General features: G+C 55.3%; 2 protein-coding genes across 3 annotated transcripts; one reads left to right on the forward strand and one right to left on the reverse strand.

The window, feature by feature from the left end:
- Positions 1–816: 816 nt before the first annotated feature.
- SLC25A45 (solute carrier family 25 member 45) lies at positions 817–7,222 on the reverse strand. Of its 2 annotated transcripts, XM_065407537.1 has the most exons (8): positions 5,241–5,322; positions 4,918–5,039; positions 4,267–4,336; positions 3,446–3,489; positions 2,689–2,760; positions 2,224–2,409; positions 1,572–1,839; positions 817–1,283 (listed from the first exon to the last, which is right to left on the reverse strand). In XM_065407537.1, exons 3-8 carry the CDS (start codon positions 4,301–4,303, stop codon positions 1,015–1,017), a joined length of 876 nt encoding a protein of 291 aa, XP_065263609.1. In that variant the 5' UTR covers positions 4,304–4,336; positions 4,918–5,039; positions 5,241–5,322; the 3' UTR covers positions 817–1,014. The 2 variants fall into 2 exon arrangements, with proteins under 2 accessions (XP_065263609.1, XP_065263608.1); XM_065407536.1 differs by lacking the exons at positions 2,689–2,760; positions 3,446–3,489; positions 4,918–5,039; positions 5,241–5,322 and adding an exon at positions 7,034–7,222.
- Positions 7,223–7,465: 243 nt separating this feature from the next.
- On the forward strand, positions 7,466–19,679 carry FRMD8 (FERM domain containing 8). Its single transcript, XM_065408282.1, has 11 exons — positions 7,466–7,486; positions 8,351–8,435; positions 9,373–9,540; positions 12,448–12,549; positions 13,025–13,083; positions 14,709–14,875; positions 17,112–17,330; positions 17,706–17,829; positions 18,221–18,367; positions 18,770–18,976; positions 19,566–19,679. The coding sequence occupies exons 1-11, from the start codon at positions 7,481–7,483 to the stop codon at positions 19,677–19,679; spliced, it is 1,398 nt and encodes a 465-aa protein (XP_065264354.1). The 5' UTR covers positions 7,466–7,480.
- The last annotated feature ends 2,541 nt before the right edge of the window (positions 19,680–22,220 follow it).

Consider the following 22,220-nt stretch of genomic DNA (forward strand, 5'->3'; position numbering starts at 1 on the left):
CACATCTATGGCAAAGACCCAGCACCCCAGGTGTTGTGGCAAAGAGCTTGTATTGGGGATCTGCCGAGTGGTGTCTAGTGGGTTACAGCTAAAAATCCCAGAGCAGGGAGTCAGCTCTCCTGGGTTCTCTGTCAGCTCTGGCAGGGGAGTGGGGTGTGGTGTGTTAGAGCAGGGGAGGCAGGACTCCTGGGTTCAATTCCTGACTCTGGGGATATTGTCCAATAGGTTTAGCTCACCTCCACTGGTCCCTGCACATTGCAGCCTGCTCCAGGGTGGTGGTGGCAGCAGGGTCTCTGTGCCTATCCAACTGGACTGGGTCAACAGCAGAGAGTTTGCTAACTGATGAGAATTAAGTAGATTTTCAGTTGCAATGGAAATGCTATAGATGGGTAAGGAGAAATCCTCCTACTCCCAGAAGTCCTTCCCCCACACTGCTCTGCATATGGCCCCTCCTCCCCTGACATGCACCACTAGGCCCCACTCCCCTCCCAGAGCTGGGAAAAGAAACCAGCAGTCCTGACTCCCACCCGCTCTAGCCCCCAAATCCCACTCTAATCCTAGATCTGGCATAGAACCCACGAGGCCTAACTCGTGGCTCTGTGCTTTTTAGCAGCATGACTATTTCCTGTCTCCTACCCACCCCTGCCCCGCTCCTCGGTTTTCTTATTCCCTCTTTCATCCCCAGCTCCCAAGTCACTACTCCTCCCCCTCATCACTGACCGGCAGTTCCTCTCCCCGAGGTGCTAAGATGCATGGAAATGAGAAGAACCAACATCACTCAGGACATTTAAATCTAGGACGCAGCCTAACCTTGGGGGATAGATTGTAGGAGGGGTGATCCTGCTTTCCTCTCACAGTTGGTGCTGACCTCCGTGCCCCAGCACAACGCTAGGGGGCGCTCTGTTGCAGGGAGCTGGGCAGGGGGCTCAGTTGGGGGTACTCTCCAGTGGCTGTCAGTGCTGGCCCCCAGTGCGGTGATGGGGGGGCCTGATGCTGCAGGGAGCAGGGTGGGGCTCAGCAGATGAGTTTCAGGATGTTCTCATAGCTCAGGAAGGTCACCGCGTTGACAGGGAAGGCACGGATACAGTTCAGGGCAAGGCCCTTTAGGAAGACCTGGGGTCCCTCATGCCGAACGCTGATGCGGATGCAATCCAAGACCCCGCGGTAGGACACTCCCTTCACCCCGTCCATCTGGAGCCGGGCCTTGATCACGTCCATGGGCGTGGCTAAGGTCCAGGAGGCGGTGCCAGCACAGCCCCCGGCTACAAGAACCGTCATTGGCCCTGGGAGTAAAGGGGAGAGGGAAGAGAGTTAGGGTTCGGCTGCAGGGGCCGTTACCCCCTCAGTCAATGCCATCCCCAGGGCAGTGGTTGTGGTTAGTTATTGTACGGTTGTTAAACACCTGCCAGTTTCCACCCAAGAGGTGGCTGCATTATAGCACCCTGTGAAAAGATCTGTCTTAATTGTCTCTGGCCCATCAAAGCACTCACATTACGCAACAGGAATCCCAGTTCCCTACAGTCTCTTCCCCAGCAAGGTGGACTGTAGGGGGCTATCCATTTCCATCTCACCTGGTTCTCGCCCCTGCACTGTCATGGCCTGGCAGAGGCTGGTGTAGGTGAGGAAGTAGATGGCCATAGTGGGTGTATCTCGCAGCACCAGGGCCCAGGTTCCTCGGAACAGGCCCATGACCCCCTCCTTGCGAAATATGCTGGCAGCGCAGTGCACTGGGCCCCGGTACTGGGCTCCAGAGGCCCCCGCTGGACTCCTCAGCCCATAGGGGTGAAGCTGGTTCTGTAGCCGAACTTTGATCAGGTCAATAGGAGCCAGGACCACGGCCTGAGATTGGGGCGGGGTGGGGGGAATGGGGGAAAAAGAGAGTCCCCTGGTGAGTTCCTTAAGGAAAAATACTGACATGCAATGACTCCTGGGGCTGGAGAGAGAACCCCACGTGTCCCAGCTCCCATCCCCGCTTGCTCGACCCCACTCCCCTTCCCTGAGCTAGGATAGAACCCAGGTGTTTTAGCTCCCAGCCCCGCTTGCTCTAACCCACTTCGACCCCACTTCCCTTCCCTGAGCTAGGATAGAACCCAGGAGTCTTGACTCCCAGCCCTCCTGCTCTAAGCACCGGACCTGACTCCCTTCCCCTCCCAGAGGTAGGGCTAGAAGCCAGGAGTTCTGCTCTCTACCCCTGCCCTCCACATGAGCTGCCTGGTCCCTCACCTGCATCAGGCCAGAGAAGCTGCCAGCGGTGAAGACATGGGCATAGCTGGGGGGCTTGGCGCGGCGGTCGTGGTGGTGGGTAGCGCTCAGGTACAGCAGGGCATTGCTGTAGGCCCCGAACATCACTGAGTTAACCAGGGCCACGCTCAGCAGTGGGAAACTCATCCCCTTAAAGAAGCCTAGGACCTGCAAGGCAAAGGGCACCATGGTGGGATCAACGCCAGCCCTAGGCGTATGTGACTCATGGCTCAGCGTGAGGGAGTGATTGGGGAACCCCTCTCCAAAGGCTGACACCCATGCGTACACGCACACACTGCTCCCCCTAGCATACAGCATGGGGGGGGGGGGGGCTGGGCTGATCTCCATCAGGGGCAGAGGTGCAGACCTCAGCATGAGGGGAGCCTCTGAGCTTGGGCAGGGGTCTCTTGGCACTGCCCTAATACAAATAAATGTGCTGCCTCAAACCATTTCATTGCGGTATGTTTTGATCATGCAATCCAGGATCCCCCGATAGCCAGACTGCGTCTGCAGCCGCACCTGGAATGAGACACCATCTTTAAGCAAAGAATTTGCAGGGAGATAGCAGCAGCAGCAGTTTATGCAAAGGCCAAACTCCTCCTCAGAGGCATTTGGAAGTAGCATTTTCTAGCAGATGGGACTGTGGCCTGGGACTTAGGACTCCTGGCTTCTGTTCACAGCTCTGGCAAGAGAGTGGGATCTAGGGAGTTAAAGCTGGGGGTGGGGTGGGGTGCTGTGAGTCAGGACTCCTAGGTTCTATTCCTGGTTCTGCCATTGAGCTGGGGCAAGTCCCTCTCTGTGCCTCTATCTCCCCTCCCACCTTGTCTATTCAGACTGTGGACTCTTGGGGTGAGGGATTCTCTCTCACTGTGGGTCTGTGCAGTGCCTCTCCTGATGGGTGGAGGGCCCTGATCTCATTGGGGGGAGGAGGGGGGTGTCTGTGTAGTGCCGGCCTGACAGGGTGGCCTGAACTTGGGCAGGGAGGGTCTGTGCAGACAAAGACCCCTATGTAGGTTAGGTCTACCATCATAAGAAATAAATGAGTTAAAATAGCTATTGCTTGCCCTTTGAGGTGCTGGACACTGCTCTGAGCTAGCCACATCCCTGCTGGGGAACTATCTCCTCATTTTATCTATAGGAGAGAAGTTTTCCCTGTCCCTTCCCACCCCCAATCCCTCTACAGTAGTACCAGCTTCATATTCACCTTCACTGTGTCCACTGGGTGCCCCAAGGCCAGCCCCACAGCTCCTGTGTCCAAAGGAAAAACAAGTCAGTTGGAAATTAGACCCCGCCGCTGTCCCGGTTAGGAGAATGGAACCCAGGAGTCCTGACTCCCAGGCCTGCTGCTGTAACTCACTAGGCCCACCCCTCCGGGGGCTAGGAATAGGACCCAGGAGTCCTACCCTCCTCCACACATCCATAAACACCCCACCGACACTTCCTCTTTTTCTTGGGGATCCCAATGCTGCCAGCAAACGTTAAAATGGTTGAAAAGGACACAGACCCCCAGTGTGAGACAGGGCTTGATTATTTTTAACTCACTTGTTAATGAGCAACTGGGAAGTGTCACATCTTTTTCAGCAAAAAAACTGAATTTGGAACTTAAATTCCACTCTTTTTAAAATGCAACTAAATTGGGGAGGCGGGCCAGCCTTGTCATGGTGAAGCTAGACTGGGATTCAGGGAACCTGGCTTCATTCCCTGCTCTGCTACTGCCTCCCTGGGTGACTTCCCTGCTCTCTGCCTCATTTTCCCCCTCTATAAAGGGGGCAGAATAATCTTTCCTTTGTCTATTAATTTAGATTATAAATTCTTTGGGGGCAAAAACGCTCTCATTATGTGTTTGTGCAGTGCCCGGCCCAATAGGGGCCCCAGTCTCAGTTGGCAGGGTCTGTGCCGCACTTAGCCTGGGGGAGGGGGTTCTCAATCTCATCTAGGGTCTGGGCAGCCCCTGACTCTGAATGGCAGGGGCATGTGTCTGGGCAGCACCCAGGGGGGTGGGAATTGGATCCTTCTCATTCTTACCTGAAATCCAGCCAGCCACAAACTCCTCCACGGGCATGGTGAGTAGAGCGCGCAGGGACTGTACAGGGCTCTGGAAAAGAGGAAAGATCTGGTCAAAGTTAATCCATTTAATCCCTAACTTGTCCTCCTGGGTGCTTCAATCTTTAACTTGATTCTCCCCTCCCTATGAATTGCCCTTTTCCCAACAGCAGTGCCCAGGGGCACGCAGTGAAATGGAAAAGCAGGAGATTAAGCAGGGGTGACCCTGCAGAGTTAGGGTAACCGGGGGAACTCAACTGGTGCAGTCTCTCACTGAGATTAAGGGCTGGATCCACCAGCTGGTCTGGCTGCTCCCCCCCCGGGGTCCTGTCCTCCTCCAAAGGGGCTGGAGCTCCGGGGGGCCCCTTTCAGGCCCACACTCAGGGCTGGATTTTCCAAAGCCCTCCATCCTCAGCACACAGAGCTTCTTAGATGCTGAATTAAATTCACGCTGTGCCATTTTGAAAAACAACTCTCACCTCAGGAAGATTCCCAGACTGAGAGAGAAGCGCGGAGCCTGCTTTCTATGACGGTTGCAGCTGTAAGTGGCTTTCGACGGGTTAGTAAATGACAGCAGGCTGTGCTGAGCATGTTTCAGGATGGGCTGTTATAAAGGCCTGTTCGGGTGCTTACCGGGAGGCATTTGGACGCAGATCCTTACAACGCTGGAGGCACCCAACTCGTGGAGGCACAATTGCAATCGGGGACGGGGGTGCTTTTTGGCTTTCCTCTGAAGCATCGGGGATCACCTATAGCTGGAGCAGGGATAACAGGTAATGGGGCTTGCGCTCTGAGGTTTCTGTTGTAGCTGGCTGGAGGGTGGGTCTTGTTCAGGGTCCAGCTGATCACCTGATGTGGCAGCAGGCAGGAATTCTCCCCCCCGTTCACAGTGGCAGGGACCTCCTTTTGCCTTCCTCTGCAGCATGGGGCGGCTGTTGTGCTCATCAAGGTCTTACCTAATCAAGCTCCCCATAACGCCAGAGACCCTGGTTCTCTCCTGTTCTCTGCATGGGGCTCACAACCCCTTCAGCCAGGGGTGGGCAAACTTTCTGGCCCGAGGGCCACATCTGGGAATAGAAATTGTAAGGCGGGACACGAATGCTCACAAAATTGGGGTTGGGGTGAGGGCTCTGGGGTGGGGCTGAGGAGTTTGGGGTGTAGGAGGGTGCTCTGGACTGGGACCGAGGGATTTGGAGGGCGGGAGGAGGTCAGGGGTGCAGGCTCCGGGCGGTGCTTTTACCTCAAGCGGCTCCCGGAAGCAGTGGCATGTCCCTTCTCTGGCTCCTATGCAGAGGTGCCACCCTGCAGCTCCCACTGAAGTGCCGGAGGGGGCCACTGGAGCACGTAGGAGCCAGAGGGGGGGCCATGCCATGGCTTCCGGGAGCCGTGTGGAGCGGCCCCCGACCCTGGTCCCCAGCTGGAGTGCCAGCGGGAGCTTGAGGGCTGGCGGGCTGGATCCGGCCCATGGGCCGTAGTTTGCCCACCCCTGCCTTAAACTCTTGAGGGTGGAAATGTTAAAGTCATTGGGCTCAACCTATGACTGTCTGGGTGAAGTTTAAAGTCCTGGGATATTCAGAAGATCAGACTAGATGATCTAATGATGCCATCTGCCCTTAAACCCTAGACAGCACTCCCCTCCCTGAGCTGGGGATGAAACCCAGAATTATCATAGAATAGAATATCAGGGTTGGAAGGGACCTCAGGAGGTCATCTAGTCCAACGCCCTGCTCAAAGCGGGACCAATCCCCGGACAGATTTTTGCCCCGATCCCTAAATGGCCCCCTCAAGGATTGAACTCACAACCCTCGGTTTAGCAGGCCAATGCTCAAGCCACTGAGCTATCCCTCCCCCCAGGCCCCCTGCTTTAACCACTGTATCTCCTCCTCTCCCACAGCCAGACAGAAAGCTTCCCCACCCCACTCCCTGACAAAGTAATGCGCCAGCACCTTTTTTCCTAGCCAGGATGAAAGCAGCTTCCACAGTCCCAGGCCAGTGCCTCCATCCCAGCACCCTCCAGTTGCCTTTGCAAACCTTTCCTCTCCCCCTAACCCAAGGCCCTGAACTAGTTTGCAGCACGCGCACGTGACATGTGCACTGGGGCCCTAACAGCGAGCTGCATGCATGGCCAGATCCTCGCAAACCAGCGCTACATCTTGTGCAATGGCCCTTAGCGGCTAACCCTCCTCGCTGCACCCCACGGGCAGACTTACCCCGTGGTGGTGGAGGGCGCAACGTAGCCGGAAACTAAATCTCATCGACAGCAACCTTGTTTATAGACATGCGCAGAGGTTCCACAAGGACTCCTCGTTGTTTTTGCAGATACAGACTAACACGGCCCATCATATCAAGCTACCACTAGAGGGAAGCAGACACCTACTTCAGTGCACTCGTTGTCTAGGGTAGGGTCTGAAGGCCCAAACTGAGATCAGAGTCCCCACTACGCCCAGTTAATCTTGACTGAGAGCAGGGTAGGGCCCATGTTGTGCCAGGCGCTGCATGGACCCTGACTGAGACAGGGGCCCCACAGACCCGCACAGAGACCAGGGTCAGGTCCCACTGGACGCTGCTCAGACCCTGACTGAGGTTGTGGCCCATGTCAGGTCACGTGCTGCACAAACCCTGACCCCGGCGAGCTGTGTGCTACACCCACACAGCGAGACAGCCCCTGTCCCGAATTGCTCCCAGCCTAAGAACCAACGGGGGGAGGGGAAATAGAGGCTCCCGCGTTGGCAAAGCTGGGAATACTCACCCCTGTGCCTGCCTGCGATCCGTGCCCTGCGAGCGAACGCCTTCGTGCGGGGGGACTGGGTGCAACTGGCTGACCCCAGCGTGGCGTGTCGCCTGCTGCAGCCCCTTTTGCAGGGCAGAGCCCGCCCGTTTATCTGCCCCCGTTGGCATCGCTGGCTCTGACGGGTTAAAAATTCAGTGTTGGGTTTGGGGGCCCCAGGTTCGTACCTCGGCACCACAAACCTGCCCGGGACCAGGTTAACCCACAAATCGAATTCCGGTGCGGGCGCCGCCGCCAACCGTCAGGCTCGGCGAGGAGACTCTTCGTGACGTCACAGCCAGCGCGGGCGGAGATTGGGCGGGACATCCCTCCCTCGAGCTTCCGGGGCTCGCTGCCTGCGCTGTTTCCAGCTACACAGAGCCAGGCAGGGAGCGGGAGAGATTCGGGCGGGCGGCGAGCGACGGCGCCATGGAGGTGAGAGGGGGGGTTGAGAGGAGGTCCCCTGGGGCTTTCCGAGGGTCTGGGCTCCCCTCCACCCAAGGGATTCCCCAGGTTTCCCGCTCTGGGGCCCAGCACCCCCTCCCCACCAAGGACTCTCTGCTCCCCGCCGCCTCGCGCTCCGAGGCCCCTCCCCACCAGGGACCCTCTGCCCCTCCCTCCCAGTGCCCCGCACTCCCTCCAACCCAAGAGACCCAATGTTCTTCCCCCCCTGCTCTGGTGCCCTGCACCCCTCTCACACTCGAGACCCTCTGCCCCGCCCCCACAGGGGATCCTCTGCCCCCCTGCTGTGGGGACCTGCACCCCTCCTCCTTGAGCCGGCTCCCCCATGGCCCTGCACCCCCTCTTCCAAAGGGCCATCTGTGACCCCCGCCACCCATCTAGAGGGCTCCCAACCTTGGGAGGCCATGCAGAACCCCAGGATCTCCCGCCTCCCCCCTCCCCCCCCCCCCCCGCAAGGTCCTGGGATATCCCTGGCTTCCCCCCAGGGGGCTCCCTGCCTCCCCCATCCACTATCTTCCCCCCACACAAAGGTCTCCCAGTGCTGTTAAGATACCTAACTAGTGGGCCCTTACACTTCTACTTGGAGGCTCCTATCCCCCCACTTGTGTCCAGCATTGCCCTCCTCCACACCAGCCCAGGTTCCCTGGGGCTTGGCTCCCATCTATGCCCTCCTCGAAGCCCCTGCTCTCGCCCACTGGGGTGTTTACCCCAGTGTGTCTCCCCTCCTGCCCCGAAAAACCCTCTCTGTCTGGGGGTGTCTCTCTTGGTGACAACCCCCATCATGGTCTGGACAACCCCCATCATGGTCTGAACCCCCCCATGTTTGTGTGTCTGCAGATGGAAGGAGCAGATGGGGCTGCAGTCCCCCCCAGCTTGGCCGATCGCTCCCATCGAAGCAGCATCTCTTCCATGTGTGCCCGATGTAGGTGATATTTGGAAGGCGGGTGGTGTCTCTTAGAGGAGAGTGGGTTGTCTGGTGGTTTCGGGTCAGGGATTGGGACCTAGGACCCCTGGGTTCTTTTCCCAGCTCTGGGAGGGGAATGGGCTCCAGAGAGGGGTAGAGAGGCAAGACTCTTGGGTTCTGTCCCAAACTCCAGGACTGGATTTACTAGAGTGTCTCACACTTCATAGCTTGTGTAGGATGAACTCATTACACACCCCGGGCTCCTTACGTCTCTCCATTTCCACATCACCCCTTCCCCCCAGCGACCTGTATGCCATGCCCCCATCCTCCTCTACTTCAGGAACTCCCTGCAACCCCATTCCCTTTTTTCCCCCATGCCAGGGGCTGTATATGGCCCCCCATTTCTCCCTTTCCAGTTTTTGTGACTTTTTTTCACCAAGTTCTATAGGGATCTGCCTAGAATATTACTGGAATTAGACAGAGTTGAGTAGAAAGGTTGATGTAAGCCAACTCTTGGGCCCCGATGAGTCAGCTGTGTCATGGCTACAGCAGGTCAGGACTTTTTCCACGCATTGTTTGTCACCCAAAGATTCAACTTTGCCAAAACCAAAACTGTTCATGAAATGGTCGGTTTTGACAAATCTCCGAGCTCAAAAACTTTTGGGAAAATAAACAACTTTGCGGTTAACAGGCTGTGTTGTCTTTTTTGAACCAGAGAGTTCTGGGGGTTTGAGTCAAAATGATGTGTTGTTTGGAAATTTTAGCAAATGTAGATTTAAAAAGATCGAAATTGAAATACATCAAAACTGATCTGGACTGAAATTTTTTTCAACTCTTCGGTTTGTGAAAATGTTCATGTTTTTGACTTTTTATCTTAGTTTGGGAAGGAAAAATTTTTGGGGTATCAAAAACTTTCATGAAACAGGAAAACTGTGACCCTCTGCTCTCCTCTTAGCGCTGGATGTCCTGGTATATCTGATTGATGATACTGCGGTGCAGCTGAGCGTGGACAGTCTGATGTCTGTCACTGTTCATGAGCTACATCGCATCGTCCGGGAAGCCCTGCAGCTTCCTGAGTGTGCCATGGAAGTCTTCGCTCTGTGGCTCATCTCTCCCTTGCTTGGTAAGGTGCTTGGTTCATTGTCAGGATCTCTTATGCTACACCCTCTCCTATCACCCAGGGGGGCCTGTGCACAGCCTCTGCTACTGTTGCATTACCCAAGACTTTGCAAGTCTCATCACCCCCTTTTACAGGGGAAACTTAGGCACAGAGAGGGGAAGGGATTGGTCTGAGGTCATGTGTAGAGTCATTGGTGGAGCTGGCAATGGAACCCAGGGGTCCTGACTCCCAGTCCCCTCCACTCTAACCATTAGGCCACTTCTCCCCTCCCAGAGTGGGGAATGGAACCCAGCAATCTGGTTCCCAGCTCTGAGCACTAAGCCACAGTCCCCTCCTATTGCTAGGGATAGAACCCAGGAGTCCTGACTCTCGGTCCAGTGCTCTAACTGCTAGACCTACTGGGCATAGAACCCAGGAGTCCTGACTCCTGGTCCTGTGCTGAAATCATTAGCCTGCCCTGTCTTTCCACTGACAAAGTATTTATCTGCTTCTCACTTCGCATTGTCTATTCTGGATGTAGTAAATGGTTGCTGTTTGATTTCAGGTAGGTTGGAAATGTGTCCCTTGGCTGTTGTGTGACTCAGCCATTGTTTGTTAAAATAAATAAGGAATGAGGAAACTTCCTGTATCCATCCACCTGTGTTCCTAAATAGAGGTTCTGAAATGCTTTCTGTTCTAAACAGCCTCAGCGCCTCACCCCGGAGGTGGCCGCATCTGTGTTGAGCGAGGGAACCCTGTATAAACATCACCCCAGAGGTGGCTGCATTTCAACTGTTGTCAAAGCAACTGCTCTGTTTATAATAAAGTGCTTTTGGAATCCGGCTGTTGTTTATACAGACGTCCCTCAGTGGGTACTGCGGTACGGCTGCCCCTAGAGTGAGCGTATGATGTTACATTGATTTACTGTGATGAACACTAGTAACATTCCCTCTCTTGCACACTTACTGGACAATCATTTGCTTTAAGTGCAACCAGGAACCCTGTGCAAAAGTCCTTCAACTGGCTCTGCCCTGTGGTGCCTGAGCCTCCAGCCAGAGGGGTATTAGCAGGAAGTGTTGAATGGCAGGCAGTGGGTTAATCTGGGGCTGTTGATCCTGAGTCTTCCCAGCTGGGAGCATGTCGGGAGCAGAACGGAAACTTCCAAGGAACATCCAGGCAAAATGAATCATTTCATGGCATGGTTCCAACTAGCTTGGCTGATGTCTTTGTCACCTGACTTACATCTGTTCCCTTATCTCCCATCAGCTTCCCATCCCTAGCACATCACTGCTGTAACCTGTCAGATGTTCCTTGCTTACTCTCTCAGACCTCCCCCAATCTCCCCAGCCTGCTGGTTTTCATTGACCCTCTCCCAGTAATGGGAGTCCCAGCAATGTCTGACTGTCTTCAAAACTTTAGCATCTCGGGCTTTTTAGCAGATGCAACCAGTATTGCTGGGTTTGATTCCCTCCAGTGTGAAGGGAGACTGGGAGTCAGGGCTCCCATTGGTTCTATCCCCAGCTCTGGGAGGGGCGTGGGGTCTAGTGGGTTAGAGCACAGAGCCTGGAAGCCAGTGTTACTATTAGTACAAGGTGTTGCATTTGTCATTAGGGCTCAATCTCTGTCCAGGTGCCTAGATGCTATGACTAAGGCTACGTTTAGTTACGGGTATTTTTAGTAAAAGTCATGGACAGGTCATGGGCAGTAAACAAAAATTCATGGCCCGTGACCTGTCCATGACTTGTACTATATACCCCTGACTAAAACTTGGGCCATGGGTGCTCGGGGCGGGGGGGGGCGGGACGGGGAGTGGGGGGGAGTGGGCCGCGGGTGCTCGGGGGGTGGGGGGAAGGGGAGTGGGCCGTGGGTGCTCGGGGCAGGACCCCCACTGGTGCTGGGGGGGAGGGTTGGCAGGGCTGGCAGGTTCCTTACCCGGTTCCATGCAGCTCCCCAGAAGCAGCCAGCATGTCCCTGCAGCTCCTATGGGGAGGGAAAGCCAGGGGGTCTCTGCACTGGCTCTGCAGCTCCCACTGGCCAGGAACCGAAGCCAATGGGAGCTGCTGGGGCAGTGCCTGCAGGCAGGGGCAACGCACAGAGCCTCCTGGCCCCTTCGCCTAAGAGCTGCAGGGACCTGCTGGCCGCTTCCAGTCCTCCCCCCCCCGAGGTAAGGACTTTCCGCCCCCCTCCCACAGCCTGACAGACACACAGCCTTAGCTATGCCAACAGGTGCGCTATAAAGAACTGCAGGAAGTGGAATATGCTTCAGATCAATGAGTTTTTGGGGTGTGGTTTTCCATCTGCCAGTCTCCATTGCCACCTGTGCTTCTGCTGCCCTCGGTTAGCAGCACCACCTCCCCCTGTGGCATCCCAACCTGCTGTGTGAATGGCCTTTGCATCTCCTGCTTGGGACTCCGATGGTCAGGAGCACAGCTATTATCCCTCCTCTGCACCCTCCCCCTGGTCTGTGGGGACAGAGGGAGCACTCACAAAGGGGGGGGGGGGTGAGTTCTCCCATCCCACCCCACCTGCTGACTGTCCCTGGGCCCTGGCAGTGATGATTTTAGCAGGTGCTTATAAGTGGTCCAGGAGGGCTGGTCTTTTATTTCTATTACGATAGTGCCTAGAGGACCCAGGTGACAACAGGGCCTCTTTATGGGGTGTGCATTATTGGTAGTATGACGGTAGTTCCTAGAGGTCTCGGCCAAGATTGGGGCCCCATTCTGGGGTGTGCATTATTCATAGTACTGTGATTCTGTCCTGACGGCTGGGAGGAGAGTGGGGTGCAGTGGGGGCTGGGAGCCAGGACTCCGGGGTTCCACAGTAGTATTAATACCAACTTTGGGCTGTAGCTGGGTTCCCTGGACAATTGACTCTGGGTCTGGCTCCTGGGCTGTAGGGCTGATGCTCTGAGACTCTCTCTTTCTGTCTTAGAGGTGCAGCTGAAGCCGAAGCACCAGCCATACAAGGTGTGCCGCCAGTGGCAGGAGCTGCTCTTGCGTTTCACTGATTGCCAGGAGGATGAGATCATGCAGGGTGCGTGTGTGAAGCTTCCTCGCTCCTTTCTGGCCTGCTGACACCCCCGCCTCGACCTTGGAATGCCCTCCTCCAATTGCTGAGCTCATACTGCCTGGCTTAGTTGTGGGGGGGGGAGGGGGGCGGAGAGTATGCCAATGGCTAGAGCTGGGTGTGTGTGAAAAGAGTCAGGATTCCTAGGGGGATGTGGTCAAGTGGGTGAAAGCTTTGGGAGTTAGGAATCATAGGTTCTAGTCCCAGCTGGGGGAGGGGAGGCATCTAGTGGGTTAGAGCAGGGAGTGGCAGTCAGGACTCTGGGTTTCTTGGGGAAGGGGAGGGAGTCTAGTGGGGTTGGTAGCTGGGATTCTAGGGTTCTCTTCCCAGCTCTGACCTGTGTATCCGGCCTGACTGGCTCCCCAGTTTCCAGGAGGCAGTGGTAAAGCAGACTCTTTTGGACCACGTACATGTCTTTACTGGGGTCTCTTTTGTCTCCCAGATGAGCCTTCCCTGCAGTTCAGAAGGAACGTGTTTTTCCCGAAGAGAAGGGAGCTGCAGGTGAGCACGTGGGCTCCTATCTGAGTCTCCTCTGCTGGTGTCACTCACCTCTATGACTGTGTGGCGAGGCCTTTAGCATATTGATCAACTTCTTATTGTTTAGCCTCTGATTATCTTGGGAGTTAAGAGCCTAACCCACTGCAAGCCCACAAGAGATGGGGTCCTCGGGAAATCCTAGCCTTTTCATTCGCAATTTCTGTTGCAGTAGCTCTGCACGGGTGTCCCCTCCCTGGCAGCCCAGATCGTGGCCCCTGTTGTGCCAGGCACCGCACAGACTATCCCCCACCTGAGGTGAGGGCCACATCATGTGGGGCACTGCATGGGTACATGCTGAGCGACAGTCCTAGAGAGATGGGGGATTATTTTTGCTGTTATACAAATGAGGAAACTGAGGCACAGAGAGGGGAAGTGACTTGCCCAAGGTCACACGGGGGAGTCAGTGGCAGAGCCAGGAATAGAACCCAGGTGTCCTGCATCGCAATGCCGGGCCCTAAGACCATTCCTCCTACAAAAACATCTGTTCTGTCTCTAGGCTTTTGTAAAATCTTGCTACGACCAACCCGGTGTTCTGGACTTTGTGTCAAGCTGTCAAATCAGTCCCTCTGACCTCCTGCTCTGGTTCCTTAGGCATCATCTACAGCGGGAAAGTCACATTGGTTAACCACAGATTTGAATTCTAACTGGTTCCAGCTCCTCTGGAGATGTTATAAATTCAGTTTAGTTTAACTCTGTTCCCGGTGCCATGCAGCGAGAGACTTAAGCAGCTCAGTCTGTTCATTTTACTGCAAAGCAGATTGAGAGAGGATCTGTTAGTATGGGATATCTTCATGGGGAGAAGACCCCACATACCCAAAGGATAGAACTAGTTGGGAATTCGTCAACAAAATGATTTTTGTTTGGAAAATGTCAGATTGTGGAAACCAAAACTCTGCAGAAACCCCTTTTGACACATGTCGCAGGGGAAACTTCTCCAGGCCCGGGAGGGCCACCAAGAGAGAGGTGGGGCAGTAGTGCAATGGTTAGGACGCTTTCCTGGGATGTGAGAAACCCAGGTTTAAGTCCTTGCTCTGCCAGATTTAGATTGGGAGTAGGGTGTTAAATGTGGGTCCCCCACATCCTGCACGAGTGCTTCTACCCTATGGGGGGGCATGAGAAATTTTGAAAAGTTTCGGTTTCATTCTCCCATCGGAACAAAAACAAATGTTGACACTTCAAATTTTTCCATGCAATGGAATTGCTTCCCAGCCAGCTCCGCTACAGGACTCTTAACCTAGCAGAGACAGGTAGAAGAGAAACCAAAGGGTGGAAGTTGAAGCCAGACATGTTCCAATTAGAAATAAGGCACCAGTTTTTAACAGTGCAGGTGATTAACCACTGCAACAAATTCTCAAGGGGAGTGGTGGAGTCGCTATCTTTGAAGCTGGAAGAGCTCGATTGGGGACTGGGCTCAATACAGGGGTAGCTGGATGAAATGTAATGGCCTGTGTCAGACGGGAGACAAGACTAGATGATCGACTGAGCCCTTTTGGCCTTAAAATTAACCACCCAGGCAGCCCAGCTTGAGCCAGAAGTGGAACTGGAGCCACCCTCTGGCCTTAGCTTTGATCACAGCCTTTGGCCCGCAGATTGAAAACGAGGCTGTCCTGCGGCTGCTCTACGAAGAGGCCAAGTTCAACATCCTGGAGGGACGCTACCCGTGTGACGTGGAGGACTGCGAGCAGCTGGGGGCCCTGGTCTGCAGGCTGCAGCTGGGGCCCTACGACCAGGACCAGCATACGGCCTGTGCCTTGAAGTAAGGGGGGGAGGGAGGCATTGTCTAGAGCAGGGGCGTCAGTCATCTGGAGGATCAGCCTTTTAACTTTGGGCTGGAGTATAAACTCAGGGCTATGTACTCCCCTTGGATGCCCAGTAGATCTCCCATTGGTGTTGGTGTGGGTGTGGGTGTGGGAGCAAGGGGAGAGCAGTCTTTATGCAGTTACTGGGGGCTGTACGCTTGGTAGCTTGCGTAGGCCAAGCGCATTGCACAGGGGCTCCATACATCCCTCCACAGTTCCCTATGTGCCACCCTCCATCTCAGGGGCACCCTCTCAGAAAAACCCTTTCCCCCATGCTAGGGGCTCTGGATGCCACGCAGTCCCCTTACCCCCATATCAGGGTCTCCCATTCTCCTCCCTGTGCCAGGGGTTGTGTGCATGCCCCTATCCTCTTCCCCATCCCCTCCCCCCTTATTCTTTCCATCTGGGCAATTAGTCATTCGGGGTGTCAACGTGTTACTCTTGGGAGGATGAGCAGAGAGAAGCAGGGGTGGTGGTATGCTGGAGGCGTTAATAGAGCCATCAACTAATTGTTTGATTTATGCACAAGTGCTTGACACTGGCTGTGTGAATCAAATGATAGAGGCTCTATGTGTCCTCCATATTTTCCCCTTGTGGTTTTCTCCCCAAATCCATTGGGTTCTGGCCATAGCTGCCTAGAACATTTCCTGAAATTTTGGCAACGATCAGATGCAGCAGTCAAAAACTATTGTTACGTCTATACAGAGAAATGCCATTGAGTTGAGTGTAGAGGCTTTGCAAGCTGTGCCGGCTACGCTTCTGTTCCTGCGTCCAATATCGGTCCAGGAGCAAAGCTGTAGGCTGATCATTGCTTTCCCACTTTGGTTCTTCATTCTCCCATCTTCCTTTCTCTTTCTCTCCTTGTTTCTTCTCTCTTCTCTCCCTTCCCTACAACAGTTGCTCCCCACCTCCTCTCCCTTTCCATCTGCTAAAATGATCAGCCATGGAATAGTCTGACACTCGTCATCTTAGAGCTTGACCTCCAGTGAGATTAGTGTGTGTCATGGGGAGTGGACCCCTTAGAGTATCATTAGAGACTCAGGTGTGTCAGTTACATTCAGGGCAGTTTTCCCTCCCCCACCCAAAGCAATTGGTTCAGGCTCTCTGCAGACTCAGGCAGGCCTCACTGTGTTGCTTGCACTCAGGGCATTCCCCCAATCCATCTCTGAGCTATTGTGTCGAGCTCTTGGCAGACTCAGGCAGGCACTGTGATATCAGTCACACTCCGGTGACATTGGGAAGCTTGAGTTTTTGTACCATTTGAATGTTATGCAAGCCACAAATACATCATACAGGCCACGCTTGGTCTGCAGGCTGTATGTTTGACATCCTTAATCTAGTTGAGTTTACTTCCCTCCCAGAACTGGGAATGGATCCCAGGAATCCTGGCTCCTGGCCCCCTGTTGCTCTAACCACTGGACCCCACTCCTTTCCTGGAGCTGAGAATAGAACTGAGGAGCACCAGCTCCTAGTCCCACTGCTGAATGTGCTTTCCCGTGCTTGGAGTGATGCTAGCGAATGAAGATGAGGCAGGTTTCCCCCACTCTGTGCAGCTGGACACTCCTGGTAGGGGGTCTGCTGATCCCACGCAGCTCACTCGCTCCCAAAGAATGCAAGATTGGCTGGGATCCTGAGCCAGGATAATGGCTCATTGTCCCACCCAGCAATGCTCTGTCTGTGGGGCAGCTTATCTGAGCTTGCTTGTGAACAATGGTGCTATTCAGTGGGGTGGTGCTTGTAGCTGTGCAACACCCACCTCTCCTGGTGAGTCTAGTCGCAGCTGTTTAAAATGTGCCCTCCACCGGCCTGTCTGTGCAGAACGGCGATGATGCCAGAGATGTACTCGTAAATATTCTGTAAACTGTGATGCTTCTGATCCTGACCGTGGCAGAGCTCGGAATAGAACTCAGGAGTCCTGGCTCCCTTCCCCTCCTTCCTCCCCTCTAATCACCAGACTGGTGGTACCCACACAAGTTACAATCTCAGAGGGGGAGCTGGAGAGGAGGGGGGATGATTAACCGGATCAGGAGGCTCTCTTAATGGGGGAGGGTGGAATCTCAGTAAAGAGGGTTGGGGGGGAGGGAGGTGTCATAGCCCTGGAGTGGAGGGGCTGAAGGGGAGGGAGCTGTCCTAGCATGGGGGCTATAGGGGGGCTGCTGCCCCCCTGTTCTGAGAGCTGTGCTGTCCCTGCAGGGAGAAGCTGGAGGCCTTCCTGCCCGCTCACTTGTGCCGGCGGGGGCACAGCCTGCTGACGGCGCTGTGGAAGCGGGGGGCCAAGCAGCCGGCCTACGAGCAGGGGCTGCTTCAGGCCTACCAAGCAGTGCGGGAGGAGGCAGCCTGCGAGGAGCCTGAGGCTCTGCGCCAGCACTACCGGGCCTATCTGCAGAGGTGCCACCAGCTGCCATACTATGGGTGAGTCTGGGCACTTGGCGGCTGAATAACCTGGTAACTCCTGCACCTGTCAGTATGGGGGTGGGGGGAGTGGTGTTTGGCAATCCCAGCCCAGCAATCCCACCATCTCCCCCGTTCGCGGTCTGCCTAGGCCCCTCAGGCAGTGACCTAGTTGTGCAAGAACCATTTCCTGGCCGTAGCGTGACAAGATCTCGCAATAGCGCCTGTATCTTTGCTATCTGTGGGTCAGAGGACATGGGGGAGGAATATGGTGCCCAGGGGGACAAACCCCTAAGCCTTCCCAGTTCTGTTAGTGAGTGCTTGTGCAATCCGAGCACTTCCCCGTGCGAGGCCTACCTGCCCTGGTGCAACGGGTGTGTGTGTCTCTCTCTCCAGTTGTGCTTTCTTCTATGGGGAGATTGACAAGCCAGCCCAGGGCTTCCTGCACCGGGGAGGACGCAAGGCAGTGTCGGTCGCCATCAGCCTGGAGGGTGTGTACGTCATGGATAGCAAGGAGAAGGTAACGCTGCTCAGGGGATCTCCAGTGGCGGGGGGTGCATGAGAGCTGTGCACAGGGACATGGCTGGGGGCTGCCTCTGGATCCCCCATATCCCACAGCGCCTCCTAGTGCTGCCCAGATCCTCCCTGGACCGCCTAGTGCCACTCCCCACACACTCTAGCGCCTCCTAATACTGCCCATGTGTGTGCTGTTTTCCACCCTGCTGAGCTAGCCAGTCCCCCTGCTATGGGGACGGATCACAGCCAGTGCCCCCTAGAAGGGAAAGACCCCATGTCCCATTCCCCCACCCCACCCCAAGCCAGCCAGCCAGTCCCCCCGCCCTGGGGCTGGATTATAGCTGGCACTCCCTGGGAGAGAAATGTCCCATGCTCCATCACTCTTTCTATGGCAGCACGTCTTGCTGGGCCTGCGGTTCCAGGAACTCTCCTGGGACCACACGTACCCCGATGAGGAGGAGGAGCACATCCTCTGGCTGGAGTTCGATGGGGAAAACGAAGGGACCCTGGTCAACAAGCTGCTGAAGGTTTACTCCAAGCAGGTGACTGGGATCTCTGGGGTGTTTTCGGTCTCTGGGCCCCATCCAGCATCTGCCTGCCACACGGAAGCTGCCAGCGAGCGGCAGGGGGTATAGTCAGTGCTCAGAGCAATGCTCCTGTCACGGCACTGGCCATTTTCCCCTACCGGATCCTGGATTTGTTTCACAGGCCAAAAAATAGCCACCGGCCTGGGAACAGGCTCTTCTTGTGGCTGGGTTAGAGGGGGAAGTCTCCAGGTCCCATTCCCTGAGCCAGCCAATCTCTCCTGCATTGGGCCCGATCAGACTTGGAGCCCCTATAGAGGAACGGCCTCCTGTCCCATTCCCCACCTCCCTGAGCCCGCCAGTCCCCGCTGCGCCCTAGTGGGGAAGGCCCAGCTGACCGACAACCCCTTCTCCCTGCAGGCAGAGCTGATGAGTGGCCTTATCGAGTACTGCCTGGAGCTGAACGCAGCAGCGGAGGCATCGGCCCTGGAGAACAGCACCCTCCAGAGCCCCACACTGTCACCTCTGGCCAGCAAGCAGCGCCCCAAGCTGAGACGGCAGAACAGCGTGGTCTGCAGCCGGATCCAGCACCTCGCCACTATAGACTACATTGAGGATGGTAAGGGGGTGGGGGGTTCATCCTGGGGTGCTGCACCCAGCTTGGAGCCACAACTGGGCCTGCCCTGCCCTCTACCAGTCCTCTGGAACCTCCTGTATCTCTCGCTCGAGTCACCCCCAGTGGAGTCTCATAGCTCCATTATCACCCCAGCATTACCGGGGGGACCAAATTGGTGGGTGAGTCAGTGGCAGAGCCTGGGATAGAACCCAGGGGTCCCAGCCCCCGCTACTGTAATCCACTAGACCCAACTCCCTTCCCAGAGCCAGGGATAGAACCTAGGAGTCCTGACGCCCGTTCCTCTGCTCTAACCACTAGACCCTACTTCCCTCCAGAGCCAGTGAGAGAACCCAGGCATCCTGGCTCCCAGCTTCCCCCGCCCCTTCCCCCAGTATGGATAGAACCCACAAATCCTGCCTTAAGCGCTGCTGTGACTCTCAGGAGCTGTGTCTCGGGGGAAGCAGTCATTTTGTTAGCCATTTTCACTTCCCACCATTAAGCTGTGGCCCCATGGAGTCCAGTGAGTGAATCTAGAGCTGACTTGTTCCCGTATCTCTCCTCCCCACCCTCTTACCCGCTCCCTGGGCTCCAGGTAAAGAGATCAAGCGTGTGAAACCCAAGCGGACGGCCTCCTTCTTCACCCGCCAGTTCTCTCATGGCCCTACCTCCTACTCAGCTGTGCAGGCTCCAGCAGAGAGCCTGGAGCAGGGCTGAGTGCCGTCTTCGCCGGTGCACAGGGAGCAATGGACCGATCCATCTAGGGGCATGCCCTGTGCCCAGCACGCTGGCTCTCCTCTGAGCTAGGATGCCTAGGTGCCTCTCTAAGTTATTCTGTGTTAATTTATACCAATGGGATCCCACCTTGCTGCATCGAAAGTCCTGTCTATTCTCTCTTCTGCAGCCATTCCAGCCTGAGCCCTCGGGTGCCTGGGCTCCTCTGGTTATGTTGCTTTGAGTGTTCACTGCAGCTGGGCAGTGACACCCCCTCCCTCCCCTGGGTGGTGGAAGCCTCCCGGTGTGGCTCTACTGTATCTGTGCTGGCACGCCGCCATTGATTTCAGTTGGCACCAATGTACATGAGGAGAAGAGCAGCCATGCCACCTCGCCGAGCCAGTATTGCTCTGAGATCATCTTGCCCACCCCTCCGCGCTCCTAGGCCTCTGAGAGCTGCCCTGATGGAGAGCACGCTCTGCATCGTTCCTGCCCCAGAGCTCTGAGTCTCTCCTCCGGGGTGAAGTGTCCCGTCAGCACAGGCTTCACGGAGTGCAGGGCCAGAACCTGCCTGCATGTGCCCATCAGTTCAGCACGTCAGGGTCCTGCAGCACCTCGCTTGTCCTGAGTGGGGAACTCTCCTGTCTCTGAATGTCGCCTCCCCTTGAGGGGAGGGATTCGTCCGGTCTCCCGCGCAGGGCGGGAAGGGCTGCGCGGTGTTGGTTCATTCCACATCTGATAGAATGTTGAGGTGTCTTGACTATATCCCCTGGTGGGTCGTTCCATTTTCAAACCTGTGTGGGAGTCGGATGGGGAAGAGGGATAGTGATTCTGACATAACCCCGCCTGCGTTTCTGGGTGAACTGATTGCGTAGCAGCTTTAAGACCTTTTGCAATTCAGCTGGGGGAGTCTGATTTCAAAGCTGGCCTCGCCTCTGGTCCGTGGCTAATTCAGTCCAGGAGAGGTAGGCACGAGGTGTTCAGTGAAGTGAAGCGGGGAAGATTGCTTTGCTGCCGACGCTTCACTGAGAAACAGGCCTCCTGGGCCTATCAGCTCAGGACATCTCACCAGCCCTAAAAATCCCTTCTTGGCTTCTGCATCTACTTCCTGCCCCAGGAACTCAGCCCGCTTTTTGGAGGGGTTTGTATGTATCGCCCTTTCTGTTGATGGGATCTTTTTCTCGATGGCTGGACAAGTGAGTTGCTGGTGCAGGAAATGGGCGACTCCCCCACATGAAGCCTTGTTCAGCTGTGAAGGAGACACGCTGGGGTATTAACACAAAGGCTCAGTAATTGACTGCAGCAGGTTTCCTCGCTGGATGTGCAGCTATTGGAAGGAACAAGCTCCTTGCCTTTCTGAGGCTGCTGGTTGGTCTATTTCAAGTTGGGTGTGGTGACATATGCTGTGGTCCAAACAGCTTTGCCTTATCCATTCAGTACAGAGAGGCTGTTTTGAACAACTCAGCCTGTGTCTGTGGTTTGGACTTGAGCCAAAGGGGTTTAGATACACCAGCCCTGTTAACTTTAACAAGAGCTCTGCATCTAAATCTCTTGCTTCATTTTTGAAAATCTTAGCCTTAAAACCCCAGCACTGCACACTTTCCTGTGAGTGCTTTATTTCCCTACTGGGGAAGAGCTCTAGTGGGTGCTTATTAAATGACTGTGTTGCTAGTTAACCTCCCTCCCCCTTTTTAAATCTGCACTGTGCAATCTAGGGTAGGTGGAGACCTCCTTTTAATATGGGAAAAAAACTTTCAGGGTGGGATGTTTAAAGGGACAGAGGGGATTTAGTCTCTGAACTCCTGTTGAATTTCACTGGGAATTGGGTGCTGATTGGAAACCTTAGCCTTGCTTACTGCAGTGCTGCTTGGAGAGTGGGAAGCAAGCTGAGAGTGTGAAAGTGGAATAAGTCCATTTCCCCATCTAGACAACCCCTTGGTGGCTGGCCGTGGCTTTGTGTGCGTGGGCAATCTGGGGGAGGAGGGACATCACCCAGGGGTATTGAGAATCTTAAGCTATACAGACTTGCCAGCTACACACCTCAGCTGCACAAGCACAGCGCATGCTGCTGGGCTCCCCAGTCTCCATCATGCATGTCACCTTGGAAATCTCGCTCCTACGGCAGTGAGGGTTTTCCAGGGATTGTACCACAAGAGTTCGCTTGTTGCCTGCTCAGCACATCCCACCAGGGAACCAGATGTTCCTGCTCGTGGACTGAGCCTGGGTGGCAGTTCATTCCCCTGCACTGCCTAGAGAGGGTAAACGGCCATAAGCTATAGATCTAAACTGCTTATCCTGTGTTAGCGGCACTTGTGCCAAAAAAGCTTTGCCTTCTTCCCCCGGGGGTTGGCAGCTGAGCCCATGGTGCGGTCGGGGTGAGGCTGGCATTTTGAGCTCAGTGTCTTAGATTTCCAAAGGGTTTCAGGCAGCAACTCCCATTGAATTTCAATGGGATTCCCCTGCACTCCTTTGGGAAAAACACTAGTCCCCATCTGTTGGCTTTGAGCACTTGTCGATGCCAATCCGGCATCCAAACTGATCAGC

The sequence above is a fragment of the Emys orbicularis genome, chromosome 7 (assembly GCF_028017835.1).
Source record: "Emys orbicularis isolate rEmyOrb1 chromosome 7, rEmyOrb1.hap1, whole genome shotgun sequence".
NCBI classification, from domain to species: Eukaryota; Metazoa; Chordata; order Testudines; family Emydidae; genus Emys; species Emys orbicularis.